At 45.5% G+C, this 15,884-nt stretch overlaps 1 protein-coding gene across 1 annotated transcript in view; it reads left to right on the top strand.

Moving 5' to 3' along the window:
• The window catches only part of Dhtkd1 (dehydrogenase E1 and transketolase domain containing 1), a 47,880-nt gene that overhangs the window by 3,836 nt on the left and 28,160 nt on the right, over positions 1 to 15,884 (top strand). The window contains exons 2-4 of the mRNA XM_021215798.2: positions 9,201 to 9,356; positions 10,742 to 10,953; positions 12,089 to 12,283. Coding sequence (XP_021071457.1) covers positions 9,201 to 9,356; positions 10,742 to 10,953; positions 12,089 to 12,283 — 563 coding nt within the window. The remainder of the gene's footprint in view (positions 1 to 9,200; positions 9,357 to 10,741; positions 10,954 to 12,088; positions 12,284 to 15,884) is intronic.

Below are 15,884 nucleotides of genomic sequence, written 5' to 3'. Positions count from 1 at the left end.
AAAAAAAAAAAAACCAACCCAAACCAAACCAACCAAACCAACCAACCAAACAAAAAAACCAACCAAAAACAAAACAAAATAAAACAAAACAAAAAAACCCACAAAACTTATCTAGTCATACCTTTAATCCCAGCACTCAAGAGGCTGAGGTGGACAAGAGGTCCAAAACCAGGCTGATTTATAGCAAGTTAATTCTATCCTGTTGGAGGGGGGCCTGAGGGAGAGAGAAGGAGAGAGAGGAAACTCATTGAGAAAAGACTTAAACTTGAGAAGTCTGCTCTCTTATTAATTACCTCTGTTCTCTAAATTGAATAGTATTTGCCTTTAGACTCTGAATTACAGGTCTTAGTATGAAGGCAATATTCTTTTATAATGTAGGGTCTCACTATGTAGTCCTTTCTGACCTGGAATTTGCTATATAAACCAGGCTGCCCTCTCTTTATCTCTGACTTCTCTCTGCCTCCCAGGTGGGACCAAAGGTGTGTTTCACCATGCCCTGCCCGCAGGGTTACATTCTTTGATTTTTTGGTTTTTCGGGAGTAAACTAAACAGGGTTTCTCCGAGTAACAGCCCTAGCTGTCCTGAAATTCTGTAGACCAGTCTGGCTTCGAACTCACAGAGTCCTTTTGCTTCCTGAGTGCTGGGATTAAGGCATGCACCACTATGGCCAGCTCTCTTTATTAGATTTTTAAGGTTAAGCTAGTTCAGTGGTTCTCAACCTTCCTAATGCTGTGACCCTTTAATACAGTTCCTTATGTTGTGGTGAACCCCAACCATAAAATTATTTTGTTGCTGACGTCACAGTTGTAATTTTGCTACTGTTATGAATCATAATATAAATATCAGTTGCGCAGGGTATCTGATAGTGGTTTAACCGCCAAAGGGGTTGCAACCCAAGGGTTGAGAACCATTGTGCTAGACTGAGTTCTCTTACAAAAGTTTGGGGCGCAGGGAGGGAGGAAGGTGCATTCTCAGTAAATATGAAGGGTTGAAGCTCTGTAACTTGCAGGTCTGAGGTCATGGCCGTATGGGCCTACTAGCTGGCCAACTAAAGCTATACATTGCCATACACAAACTTGTAGTTACTTAAACATTTTAAGATTCTTATTTATTTATCTTGAGACAGGGTTTCTTGCTTTGTAGACCAGGCTAAGATTGTAATTTCATTTCATTTAGTTTATTTACATATTCATTTTAGATAGGGTGTCCGGTATTCCTGGCTGGCCTGTAACTTACTGTATTAGCTGATGATGATCTGAAACTTCTGACTCCATGTCCCAGATATTAAGATCACAGTGCAAGTTTGTTCAGTGTGGTGCTAGGGCTTAAAACTTCAGCTAGGTAAGCATTCTGTCAAAAGGACTCACGCTTTAACTCGAGAGTGTGTGTGCGTGTGCGTGTGCGTGTGTGTGTGTGTGTGCGCGTGTGTGTGTGTGCGCGTGTGCATGTGTGTGCGTGTGCGTGCGCGCGCGTGTGTGCATGTGTGCGTGTGTGTGCATGCGTGTGTGCGTGCGTGTGTGCGCGTGTGCGTGCGTGTGTGTGCATGTGTGCGTGTGTGTGCGTGTGTGTGTTTGTGTGCGTGTGTGTGCGTGTGTGTGCGCGCGCGTGCGTGTGTGTGTATGTGTGTGTGCGCGCGCACACGCATGTGTGTGATGTTGGGGGATTAACTTAAGCAGTTTCTTTTTTTAAGATTTATTTATTTTATGTATGTGTATGTATGTGAGTACACTGTCCCTCTCTTTGGGCATCAGATCCCATTACAGATGGTTGTTCACCACCATGTAGCTGCTGGGAATTGAACTCAGGACCTCTGGCAGAGCAGTCAGTGTTCTTAACCACTGAGCCATCTCTCTAGCCTGAGCAGTTTCTTTTTATATGTATGTGTAGCTGTACTTTTGGATACTTTATTGGGTTCTTTTCTCCTACTATCCTTCCCCACACTTCCAACCTCCCAACATTAGGTAGGGAAGAAAGGATAGAGGAGAAAGATGGCATCAATCTTTTTAGAACTTCCTAATGCTGAGGGGCATCAAGTTCCATGGGGGCAATGCCAATCTTCATTGTCAGGACATCCAAATTCTTCGTCCCTGTTTGCTCACAGCCACTTGACAAACCATAGCAGACTCCAGCCGCAGCAGGGGCTGCAGCAGCCACAGCCTCTCTGGGCTCTGGCATTTTTTTTTTTTTTATATCCTCTCAAGAGTTCCTAGAATTCCAAATGTAATCTGTCTCCAGCCGGAAAAATCACGCCCCTGCCAGAGCAGGAAACGAATCATAGGCAGCTGCTATGGACACTGTGAAGAAGCCGCATATCCCACACCTGGGATTAAAACAAAAACATATTCATATAGCATAATTGGGTTTTTAAAGAAACCAAAATTCTCATTACCTGTGTGTGTGGGGGGGTGAGGGGTGCGTGCACAAACTTACACACACACACACACACACACACACACACACACACACAGATCTGGAGTTATAGGTAGTGCAGGCCATTCAGTATGGATGCTGGAAACTGAACCTGGGTCCTCTGTAAGAGAAGCAAGTGCTCTTAACTATTGATTCATGCTCCAGCCCCATGAGTTTCATAAATGACAATTCTGTGCTGCATGCAAAAGCTGCACACCAGCTGGAGGATGTCTCCCCTAAGATTCAGATACTGTTTCTTCTTTCGACTCACCAGAGTTTAGAAACTTGAACAATATAGGATGTGTATTGTCTATACCTAAATCTTTGGTGTCTATTATAGTATACAGTGCCTAGCAGGTACAGAGTAAATGTATTTAAGTTAAAAACAAATAAGCAAACAAAACCCTACAAAACTGTAGGCTTAGATTTTTCAAAATCTACTTTAAGTGTGGTTCTGTAATGTTTCAACCTTCCTTCTAGCCCACCACCCACCAGAGGTAGGGGAAAAGAAAGGTTAGTAGGAAATGGGGTTGTGGACCCATTTAGAAATAGTTCTTTGGGGTGATTCCAATCTTCATTGTCAGTAGTCCAGTACAGTAGTAAAACACCAAACATGAACCAGCAGCAGCAGCTTGATCAGAAGAAAGCATGAAGCTCTGTTGATCGACAGAAGCCCATGAATCCATGAATCCACGGAAGCGGCAAGGAGCAGCCAGAATACCACCAGAAGGTCTTTGGTCCATTTCTCTCTATGAAATCACAAGTGAAGTTCAAAGAAGAAAGCAAGGTGAACCAGTGCCAGAGTGTGGTCTGCAAAGACCAGTGTCAGTGAGGCCCAATGATGGCCAGCAAAGAGTTGCAAGGCAAACCAATGCAAGAACGTTGCCCACATTTGCTGGATTATCCCTACACTCTTTCTAGACATGTGCCTCTCATGCATTTGCAGAGCATCACATGCCCTTTCACCAGGCAACTTACAGAAAAGCATCACGTGTCTGCTTCAGCAAAACATCCTCTCATAAGACAGTTTCTGGGAAAACATCACATGACACAACCGAGTCTCCAGCAAAACCAGAAATTCCCACTTCACAGAACTATGCTTCTAGCAGGTGCTATAGCCTAAGAATGGATGAGTCTACTAGACAGTCTTTTCAGAGGCAAGCACTTTGCCTGGAGCTCTTCCCTCTAGGTCCTGTTCTGTTTTCATCGTTACACTCTGTTCTGGGAGCCAAGACACAGGGTCCCTCCTGTTAACAGTGCTGAATTTCTAAGTATTTGTTGATCAGATAGCTTCCACTTGACCTCCCATTTTTCTCTCTCTTTTCTTTCTTTCCTTCTTCTTTAAGATTTATTTCTATTTTATGTGTGTTTTGCATGCATATATGTCTGTGTGCCACATGTGCCTGGTGCCAGTGGAGTCCAGAAGGGGTCCCTGGAACTGGAGTTAGCAGACAGTTGTGAGTTACCATGCAGAATCCAGTCTGGTCCTTTGGAAGAACAGTCAGTGCTCTTGATTTCTGAGCCACCTCTCCAGTCCCACTATTTCTCTCTCTCTCTCTCTCTCTCTCTCTCTTTCTTTCTTTCTTTTTTTTTTTTTTTTTTTTTTTTTTTTTTTTTTTTTTTTTTTTTTTTTTTTTTTTTTTTTTTTTTTTTTGTTTTTTTCGAGACAGGGTTTCTCTGTGCAGCCTTAGCTGTCCTGCAACTCATTCTGTAGACCAGGCTGGCCTCGAACTCAGAAATCTGCCTGCCTCTGCCTCCCAAATGCTGGGAATAAAGGTGTGTGCCACCATGCCCGGCACCCACTATTTATTTCTTAGTAATAGGTATGAGGTCAGAGCCCTCTGCTGGAACCAGGTACATAAACACCCAAAAGCAAAATAGCTATTTACATAAAATAAAAATTAAAGTTAAAAATAAATATAAATACATATAATAACTATGTTCTTGTATATGCATTTTATTTTTTGAGGCATGGTCTTTTTCTCTAGTTCTGGTTGACTTCATACTTGCTATTGTGTAGACTGGCCTCCAACTCTTGGTGGTCCTCCTGTTTCAACTACTGTATGCTAGGATTATAGTCATGCATCACTATCCTAGGCTCCTGCAGTGTGCGTATGTGTGTGTGTGTGTGTGTGTGTGTGTGTGTGTATGTGTGTGATATAGAATATTTGAATCTTGCTTGTAAAACCAGAGCTTTGGGTATCAAGAGCAGAAGCCTATTAGATATGGGCCAACACATTGTTTCTATGCTTTTTTGCTATGACTATAATGCAGTCTTTTTTTGTTTGTTTGTTTTTCGAGACAGGGTTTCTCTGTGTAGCCCTGGCTGTCCTGGAACTCACTCTGTAGACCAGGCTGGCCTCACACTCAGAAATCCGCCTGCCTCTGCCTCCGGAGTGCTGGGATTAAAGGTGTGCGCCACCACGCCTGGCTAATGCAGTCTTTTTGATTTGTCATTAAGTTCTGCCCAAGGGCATTTAAAGGTAGTTCTTTTAATTGGAAGAATGGAGGCTGAAGAGATGGCTCATTGCTTAATAGTCATGATATCCTTCAGAGAACTGGAGTTAGAGCTCAGCAACTACTTTGGGCAGTTCAGAAGTCTCCAGTAGCTCTGGTTCCAGAGGATCACACACACACACACACACACACACACACACACACACACACACACACTGAATAAATAAATAGACAACCTAAATATTTTTTATTTAAAGAATAGAAGTAAGATAAATCCATGGGCTTGGCTTTAATGTGTTTCATGTTTATCATTTGCCATGAAAGTACAGTCTTAGTGCAGAGAAATGATTTTCTGTTATGGATTATATATTTAATTTTTGAGTATTTATAAAATAAAAGACAAACCCTTCTGAAGGTAGACTCTCTGATACTTCAGACACAGTGGTCAAGCTGGTGACACATACCTGTTATTCATTCACAGGCTAAAATAGGAGGATAACAAGTTCAAGGCCAGCCTAGACTATAGCAAAACCTTGTCCACAAGGAAAAGCAGCAAGAGAGGATGAAGGGAAGGCTGTTTGAGGTCTGCAGCCTCACTGCCTTTCCTCGCCTCCATACGTTTGTCCTGGGTATAGCCAGTGACTGTCTGGGTAGACACCGCTCACTAAGCATGCCTTTGTACTGAGGAGTTACGGCGATAGCTCGTTGGCTTTTAGAAGCCTCTTGGATTGAGACGATGTCTGTGTTTTCGGCAGTTAAACTTTGACTCAGTGTTCTTTGTAGTGTACACTTGCTGATAGCGTGTACTTTAGCCTCTGTAAACCTTAGTTGCCAAATTACTTTATTTTATTTATTTATTTGTTTTTATTTTTTTTGAATTTATTTATTGCTCAGAATCTCATGCATCAATTTTGAATTTATTCATCCAAACTCCTAGCTCATAGTGGAGGTGAGGTGAAGAATGGCAGTCTATAAGGATACATTTTTATCGTGAAGGATTTTAGAATTTTAGATTTTCATTGTTTTTTTTAAAAAGCATCTTTTAAAAACCGTGGTGGTTTCTTGTCTTTCCTTTTTTTTTTTCCTCTGTTAGTTTATTTTTCACTTTACATTTCGATTACAGTCCCCCTGTCTCCCCTCCCCTGCCCTAACAGCCCCCCCCTTTCTTATTGAGATTGCAAACTACTGACAGCAACAGGTCAAAGGGGGAGGCTTATACTGTCTCAGTCTAGGGCGACAGTCTGTTTCAGAGTGGGAGGCCTGGCTGCTGGAGTGGCATCTTAGTGGCTACGGTGGCCGCTCCTTACATCCTGCTGGGTCAGACAGAAATCAGGAAAAGACTGTAACTCTAAAGGCCTGGCCCAATGGTCCTGCATCCACCAACACTAGTCCCCATAACCCAGATGCTCTGTCACCTCCCAAACCTGCTAGGGACAACATGTTCAAACATAAATCCATAGGGAACACTTCCTGCTGAACCCGTGCTCAGAGACCTTCAAGAGACAAAAGCCACTGGACTCTAGACTAAGGCTGGAGGTTACTGTCTCTATCACTGAGCTATGATAGTTTAAGTGAGATTGTGGGGGTGTTGCGTATTACAAATCACAGGACCCTTTACTGGAGTTGAAGAAAATACTTTGAAAAAACTGAAGTGATTTTTAAAACTGTAGAAAAACTTAAACATATTAATGCAGATGCAAAAGTAACAGCCTTATCTCCTTCCCTGAAAGACGGCTTTACTGATACAGTGCCCTCGCCACTTTTTCTATAGGTTCAAGACACCCCTTTTCTTTTCTTTTTTCTTTCTTTAAATTTCTTTTTCTTTTTTTAAAATTAGATATTTTCTTTATTTCCATTTCAAATGTTATCTGCTTTCCTAGTTTCCTCTGAAAATCCCCTGTCCTCTCCTCCCCTCCCCCTGCTCCCCAACCCACCCTCTCCTGCTTCCTGGTCCTGGCATTCCCCTGTACTGGGGGATAGAACCTTCACAGGACCAAGGGCCTCTCCTCCCACTGATGACCAACTAGGCCATCTTCTGCTACATATGCAGCTGGAGTCATGAATCCCACCATGTGTTTTCTTTGGTTGGTGGTAAGACACCCCTTCAATTTTTTTTTTTTTTTTTGGTTTTTGGTTTTTCGAGACAGGGTTTCTCTTTGTAGCCTTGGCTGTCCTGGAACTCAGAAATCCACCTGCCTCTGCCTCTGCCCCTCTGCCCCTCTGCCCCTCTGCCCCTCTGCCCCTCTGCCTCTGCCAAGTGCTGGGATTAAAGGCATGAGCCACCACTGCCCGGCTCCTTTTCAACTTTTATTGTAATAGATGAAGGGATGAGGATTTGCCTCAGTGGCAGAATGTCTGCTTAGAATGCTCAGGGCCCTAGGTTTTATCTCAAGGGAAAAAAGTGTGTGTGTGTGTATGGTGTGTATGGTATGTATGTGTGTGTATGTGTATGGTGTATGTATGGTGTGTGTGTGGTGTGTAGTGTATATGTGTATGTGTGTGGTGTATATGTGTATATGGCGTGTGTATATGTGGTGTACATGTGTGTATATGTATATGTGCATGTGGTATGTATGGTGTGTGTGTGGTGTATGTATATGTGTATGGTGTGTATATGTGTGTAAGTATAGTGGAACATTGGGGTCAGCTTCTTTATCACCAGTGTCAGTCAGTTTTAGAGGTTTCTTAACTTAGCTGGGAGGTGGTGGTGTAGCCCAGCACTTGGGAGGGAGAGGCAGGCAGATCTCTGAGTTCCAGGCCAGCCGGGTCTACAGAGCAACTTCCAGGACAGTCAGGGGTACACAGGAAACCCTGTCTCAAAAACCGAAAAACAACCTCCTTTCCCTGACCCCCAACAGAAGAGTCAAACATGGTAATATATGTTTATAATCCCAGCACTTGGATAGTTGCGATATCCTTAAAAAAAATAAAAAAAAGAAAGAAAGAAAAGGAAAGAAAAGAAAAGAAAAGGAAAGAAAACAAAAGCTCTATGTCATGGGAGGAGGCATTTACTGCCCACAGAGGACAGAAGAGGTGTCAGGTCCCCTGGGACTGAGTTACAGAGGTACTGAGAATTGAATCAGGATTTTCTGGAGAAACAGCCCAAACTCTTAACTGATAAACTGTCTCCCTTTGTCTGGCTTTTAAATGAAATACTAAGTTTAGTTTAACTTAGCAGATAGTGTACTTTGTGCTGGGTAATTTGGCATTCTCCTTTCTGCAGCAGAACTATGGTCCTTGTGCCTCACTACCAAAATTAAGCATTTTAATTTAGAGGAAATAGCAAAGTATCAATGGAGATGAATGTTTTAACCATCGTCTGTGCAAACATTGTTTCGTTTCACTGTGTCTTCCACAGAACCTAGCTGTGGGTACCCCAAGCAAAGAGCAGCATCTAGAAGGATGTCTCCTCAAACTGGAGGACATGCTAAGTAAGACTCAGGGAGGAGCCAGGCCTGGTGGCGCAGCCTTTAATCCCAGCACTCGGGAGGCAGAGGCAGGTGGATTTCTGAGTTCGAGGCCAGCCTGGTCTACAAAGTGAGTTCCAGGACTTCCAGGGCTACACAGAGAAACCCTGTCTTGAAAAAAACAACAACAACAACAAAAAACAAAACAAAACAAAAAAAGACTCAGAAAGGGGCAAACCAGAGTCGTGTCTGGGAATATGGCGCACTGTGGGCCTGCTTAGCTGCTGACGATGCAAATATGTCTGACTGCGTCCCTGATCTTCCCTCACTATGCCACCGCGTGTGATGAACACAGCAACACATAGAACACAGACCGAAGCACATACGTTGCTAGGAAACCACTGAGCAGCAGTAATTGTTCATAAAGTAGATGTTGAAGAGGTTTGTTTTGCTTTGTTATTTTTGAGGTAGGCGCTCACTATGTTGTAGCCCTGGCTGGCCTGGAACTCACAGAAATTCTCTCCCTCTGCCTCTGAGTACTGGGATTAAAGTCATGTACCGCCATATCAGCGTAACTTGACTTAGTTGTTTTAATAAATTAACTGGCTACTTAGACACTGGAGATCGAGTCTGGGCCCCACATATGCTAGCCAGGCTCTCCTCCACTTAGTTGCATTCCCTGTCCGTCATCTGTAGCTGCTTTGCTTTGAGACAGCGGGGACAGTCTCTCCTGGACCTCATTGTGTACTCAAGGATGGCTTTGAAGTCAGAGCAAGCCCCGGAATGCCTGGGCTGCAGGTGTGAGCCTCTGTGCCCCGTTTATTTACATAGCTCGATGATAATTTTGCAGCCTGTGAGTGACAAGATAGTTAAGGTTAAGTTTCCGAGCATCTCCTCAATTATGTTACTTCCTTTCTCCCAATTCAGTTGACCATGGCCTTGCCAGGCTGGTGACAGTGTATTGTGAGCATGGCCACAAAGCTGCCCAGATCAACCCTCTCTTCCCTGGACAAGCCCTCCTGGACACTGTGCCTGAAATCCAAGCTCTTACCCAGACACTCCAGGGACCCTTCACTACCACAGGTAAGTTAGCTCCTGGGTGTGCAAGGGGAACTGGCAGGAAGAGCCTTGTTCTGCTCTTGTAGAACAGGATGCCCTGGATTGGAGACTTCCATCTGGTAAAGGCAGTGGTTCTCAAACTTCCTAATACAATTGTTCCTCATGTTGTGGTGGTGCCCAACCATAAAATTAGTTTTGTTGCTACTTATTTTGCTACTGTTATGAGTCATGATGTAAATATCTGTGTTTTCTGATGGTCTTGGACAACCCCCTCTGAGAAGATCATTAGCCAGCCCTTCAATGGGGCTGTGATCCATAGCTTGAGAACCACTGGGAGAAGGGACAAGGAAGGGCACACTGAATTGTCTTCGAGTAGGAGCTGTCTTGAAGTTCTAGAGTGGTCTTAGTTCCTCTGTGGTTAAAAAACACATAGGCCAGGCGTGGTGACACACGCCTTTAATCCCAGCACTTGGGAGGCAAAGGAGGGCAGATTTCTGAGTTCAAGACCAGCCTGGTCTACAGAGTGAGTTCCAGGACAGCCAGGGCTATACAGAGAAACCCTGTCTCAAACAAACAAACAAACAAAAAATCTCAAAGCCTAATCCTGGTGACGTCATTCCTCCAGCATGGCCTCCTAAACTTCCCAAACAGCACCATCATCTGGGATCCGAATGTTCCAGTGTCTGAGCCTACAGAGGACTTCTCATTCAAACTACCGTAGCACATGCAAACAGACTCGGCAAACTTAAGGAATGTGTAGCTGTCACATGGCAGAGGTGGGAAACAACCTGCTCTGCTTTCATTCCAAAGCCCTAGCCCCCGCATCCCACCTCTCTCCTGGCCTGGAAACTAAAGCAATCACAAAACAAACAGAAAAATTAGGCCTGGATCACAAGTCACCGTTTTAGGGTTTATCTCATGTTACCTACGTTGTCAGTATTATTGTGCTGCAAGAAAGAGACCCGGGGTCCTCTGCATGCCAGGCAGGAGCTCTACACTGAGATGTATTCCTATTCCAAGAGTTTTAAATTTTAGCCTGAAATTACTGTAGAACCACAATCTGACATAACAGAGAGCTGTCCTCATGAGGAAGGTCTCCTCCCTTCGAGTTTCACTACCTTATGGCCATCAACCAGAATTTTAGCTTTGCCTTTAGAGAAGGTCTAGATGGGTCAGAGGCTGCACCTCAGTGGCAGAGTGCTTGCCATGTTGTGTGAGAGATCCTCGATATAAGTTCCTACAACTGTTTTTTTTTTTTTTAAAGGAACTATTAATAATTACGGGTGATTCTGTTTGTAATGGAGTGTTCACAATTGAAGCGGCAGTGGTGTTCTGTTCTGTCCCCCGGTTTCTCTTCTGTGGGGCTGGCTATCGTTCTCTGAAGTGACCCCTTTGGTTCTGTCTCACAGGACTGTTAAACATGGGCAAAGAAGAGGCTTCTCTTGAGGAAGTATTAGCCTATCTGAACCATATCTACTGTGGGCCCATTTCTATCGAAACCGCCCAGCTTCAGAGCCAGGAAGAGAGAGACTGGTTTGCCAGAAGGTTTGAGGAACTGAAAAAGGAGACGTTTACCACAGAAGAACGAAAATACCTGTCAAAACTATTGCTAGAATCTCAGGTATAAACAGTATCAGCTAGGGGCCGGAGGGGTGGCTCAGTGGTTAAAATCACCTGCTGCTCTTCTAGAGAACCCAGGTTCAAGTCCCAACACCCACATGGTGCCTCATGTTACTGTTTTTAACTCCAGCAACAGGGGATCCAACGTCTATGGCTTCTGAGGGCACCTACACTAATATGTATATACTGCTACACAAATACATACAACTATATAACTAAAAATGGTAAAAATAAGTACCAGCTAGTATCAGTGAACTGGGTCTTCTCATTTCCTGCAAAGATTGCTAGCCACTAACGAGAGGAAAGAAGGCATTAGACCTTGTCCCTGTCGCTCTCCATTGCATCAGCACGGCAGACTTAGCAACGCTTCACTCCAGGCAGAAGCAAAGTGGATGACATGATGAGAGCCGTTGGCCCTCCTCGAAGTGCGTTGAAGCATTTGTCTGCTTGTTTTGTAAAAGCTGACAAAGTCCTTAAGATTATGCATCTCTCTCTCTCTCTCTCTCTCTCTCTCTCTCTCTCTCTCTCTCTCTCTCTCTTGGTTTTTCAAGACAGGGTTTCTCCGTATAGCCCTGGCTGTCCTAGAACTCACTCTGTAGACCAGGCTGGCCTTGAACTCAGAAATCTGCCTGCCTCTGCCACCACACCCGGCTATGCATCTCTTTTTGTTTCCTTAAGAGATTGCTAAAGTCCTGGGCAGAGGTTCTCAATGAAAACTGGTGGAACCAAATCATCAGGGCTGTGGTAAGGACTCAGGCAGAACAAACCAATAAAAAGCCTATTTCCACCACTGTGAGTATCTTGGTGAGAAAATACTGTGGAGCCTCTACAAAAACTACTGCAGCAGATAACCAAGTCTGCCCTTAAGTCCAGAAAAGCAAATACAGAAGGTGGTTGTTCCCAGACATGTGATTCTGCCACTCAGGTCTGCTCTTTACAGCTCCTTCTGGGTCAAGGGTCTTTAGCAGAGCTGTATGTACTATCATCCTGTGATGCCTCTCTCCGTGGATATGTAGTGAAGGGACACAGATGGGACCACTGGAATAATCTGGGGCCTTCTTACACCACATGGACCGTATCTGCCTTTCGCCTGAGCACTTGACTGTCTTCCAGCAGCTAATGTGTCTGTTCCCTAGGAGTTTGACCACTTTTTGGCCACCAAGTTTGCCACAGTGAAGAGATACGGAGGTGAAGGGGCAGAAAGCATGATGGGCTTTTTTCACGAGTTGCTGAAATTGTCAGCCTATGGCGGTATAACCGACATCATTATCGGGATGCCCCATAGAGGGAGGTTGAATTTGTTGACAGGCCTTCTGCAGTTACCTCCAGAGGTAAGGTTTCTCTCTATGTGTGCTTTGTTTGTTTGTTTGTTTGTTTTTTTAATGTCCATGGCTACTATTTTATTTTTACCTTTAATTGTTGTTACACAATCCCATCCGCTAACCTCCCCCCCCCCAACTCCTATACTCATGCAACCCACTCAGTAATACAATGTTACCTGTATGCATATTATCTCAGGGCCAACCACTTGGTCCTGGAGAAATAACTGGAGGCTCCTCCCTGGGGAAGACCAATCTCCCACTCTGGGCACTCCCCAGCTGCCTGCAGAGGCTGAGGCCTCTGGAGCCTTCCCCTTTCCATAATGGCATGTTAGTTGTTGTAGTCGTTCAGGTCATTTGGGCAGCCATATTGATGAGACTCCACAGATGTAGCTTCTCTGTGTCTCTAGGAAACTTTCTGTGGTTTTTGCCAGTGCAGGACTGCAGCAGAATGAAGGTGATGGTGGTCAGTTCCTCTAGAAACCGATGGGGGTTATGAACAATTGGTGGGATAGCTTAGTGAAGGGGCGGGGCTTCATGCTGACAGGCAGAATCGAGGTTGACTTTCCCCGTAATGTTCTTTTATAGATTCTTCTCTCAGGGAAAGTATGGGCTATTTTGTTTCCAGGTGCACAAGCACACACACATGTACGGTGGAGCACAGCACAGCATTGGCACCAGCAGTATTACTTCCAAGCTTAGGCTTCGACTCCTGCAGCATGGGCCATGTCTCAGATAGTTTTCTGTTGCTGCAAACAGACCCCATCACCAGGGTAACTCATGGAGGAATTTAGTGATGGCTTGCTTACAGTTTCAGAGCACAGATAGGCAGGCAGGCATGTTGTTGGAGCAGTAGTTGAGAGCTTACATCTGACCCACAAGCACAAGGCAGAGAGAGTGCTAACTGTTCATGGCTTGGGTTTTTGAAACCTCAAAACCCATTCCCTAGTGATACATCCCTTCCAACAAGGCCACACCCCATAATTCTTTCCAAACTATTACACTAACTAAGGTCCGAGCATTCAAATATATGACCTATGGGGTCCACTCATTTAAACCACCACAGGGCAGCCATGGAAACCAGAGGCAGTGGCTTCAAGGATCCAGAAGGCAAGGGGCTTCATGGGAGCATCCTCCAGTCCTCTAGCATGTCCTGGGTCCTTACAGCTTCCCCTTCTTGAAGACCTAGGTGCAAGTTTGGATTTCGTAGTAAAATATTCCTCCACACGATCAGATGTACTCGCTGGTGTGACGTAAACTAGCATCCGCGACCCAACTACAATGACCTTTGCTGAGTCTGGCATGCTGGACCTGGCTGACAGGATTGGAGGGACAGTAACTTCCATGCCTGCCTCAGAAGCACTCCTCCACAACCTGTATGGTGTAGGTGCCCTGGAGACCCCACAGAACTGATGATTTGAGCAGCTTTATCGTCTCTTGCCCCTAGTATCGCATCCTCAAGATAATGGCTGCTGGACTAGGGCTGGTCTCCGGATGGCTACATTTTCACTGCCTTTCCACTTCGGCACTACCGTTGTCATGGTGACGTGCCTGTTGGTCCTGTTCCCATGGTACTAGTACCCGTGTGTGGGGAGTAGCGCCTTGTGGATCAGATGTAGGCTCTCCACTATTGCTCCAGCCTCCCACATGTTGGAAAGTACGCAGCGCTCTCCACGGACGAGTGCTTTGCCTTTTACCTTGCCCACAGGGTGCTTGCATCCCTGGAAATTATCAGTAGTATAATGAAATTACTGCTGAATTGGGAACAGTGTTTGGGGGAAGAGCACCCTCTGTTCTGAGCCCTGTGATCACAGAGCACTGTGGCTCCAACCAACACCCCTGGGTGCTCCCGAGGTCTCAAGACTCTCAGTGCATGTGGGTTGTAGAGTAGGCACCGTAGTACTAAGCAGAAGGCGGCTGCTTGGTCTTGGACATCTCCTTCCGTGTGTTTTATGATCCTAACCAAGGATGACTGTGGGGTTTCCTGGTGGATCTGTGGTCTCCCAGTATCATGCCCACCAAGCAGGTCCTCAGTTTCTTCTTTGGTCCAGGATGATGAGAACATTTCTAATGGGCAAGAAGGGCCAGGGCCTGTAGGATGATCCAACCCTGAACCTGTGCACGGAAGCCGGTTTGGCCAGATGCTCTCCCTGAGGTTTCCTGACATGTCAGGGCCCTCTTCCTTCTATTACTGCAATGGAACCACTGTTATGTGCCTCCTAGAGTTCCGTTTCCTTCTGATTATTTGTTAAGATTCTTTTCTAGCCTACACCGAGTTCCTTCGACAGTAGTCAGGCTCTCCTGTTCTGATACAGTCCCGCTTGTTTTTTCTTAGAGTGTTCCGGAGCTAGTGACTTCTGATGCTGACATGCAGGGGACCTTTCACATCTAAGGGCAAGGGCCGCTTGTAGCCCACACTTGGAGCTGACTCTATGAGCGGTCTAGACTAGAGGACCATCACTCTTACCTCCGCCCTGTCAGGCGTGTGGTAGCAGAGATACTTGACTGGAGGGATTTCCTGTATTGCTGGATGTATCTGGAGAGTTGCATAGAGACTTTTGGGTCAGCCGCAGAATGGGGATCTGCTTAACTTACTGCCTATAGAAACCATAATGCCTACCCAGGCCTGGGAATACCCCATTGTGGAGGGTTCGAGCCTACTAGGGGTTCTGGTATAAACTACCTACTAGCCTCATTTCAGGGAAGTGTTTCTCTTGCAGAAAGGTCCCAGGTCTGACCAGAGTACCCACTGTGCTTTGGGTTTGTGTCTCCTGTGAGTTTTTAATCTATCTGTACACAAATGTTCAGATTCTAGGATCAGAGACAGACAGAGGAAGGATCTGTTGTGTGTTTATGACACTGTAGAGGTGATCCAAGCCATGTGTTGATGTACATGCGTGTGTTAAGGGATCAGGGGAGGGGAGGGGAGGAGAGACAGAGAGAGACAGAGAGACAGAGACATGAACACAGGAATTACAAACTCTGAAGAATCGTGGTTAACACTGTTAACACCGCAGAGGGAAAGCCCCAGAGGAAGCCATTGCTGGAGGCCCCACGCCTAGCTGGTACATGAGTGTTAACCTCCACACTATCCTGACATGTCTTTGGGGAGTGGTCACATGGACAGTGTCTAGAGTAGAATGAAGTGGGCAGTCCATCTTATGTACAGCCCCTGTGCTGTGTTCCGATGTAATCAGCAGAATCTAGTGGGAAAAGCTAGGAGGGCTCCACATTTGAGTGAGCTGTGGTCTCTGGCGATCTCAGTGATGAGAGGGAGAGGAGGAGGTGAAGCACAGGCGCTCCTGCACTCAGCATCTCAGTGACATCCCAGAGGGTGTGATTCTGAGCATCCTGCCATCCAGGGACCTGCCACCTGCACTCAGGTGACATCCCAGAGGGTGTGATTCTGAGCATCCTGCCGTCCAGGGACCTGCCACCTGCACTCAGGTGACATGGCTGCAGAACAGGACATATGTAAAGCGATTTGCTGAAATCCAGGAAAAAAAAAGAAGAAAAGAACCTTATAAAAAGAAGAGTGTGGGGCTGGTGAGATAGCTCAGCTGGTAAGAGCACTGACTGCTCTTCCAAAGGTCCTGAGTTCAAATCCCAGCAA

Source organism: Mus pahari, chromosome 16 (assembly GCF_900095145.1).
Source record: "Mus pahari chromosome 16, PAHARI_EIJ_v1.1, whole genome shotgun sequence".
In the NCBI taxonomy this organism is placed as follows: Eukaryota; Metazoa; Chordata; class Mammalia; order Rodentia; family Muridae; genus Mus; species Mus pahari.
This window is presented reverse-complemented; position numbering and strand designations above follow the sequence as displayed.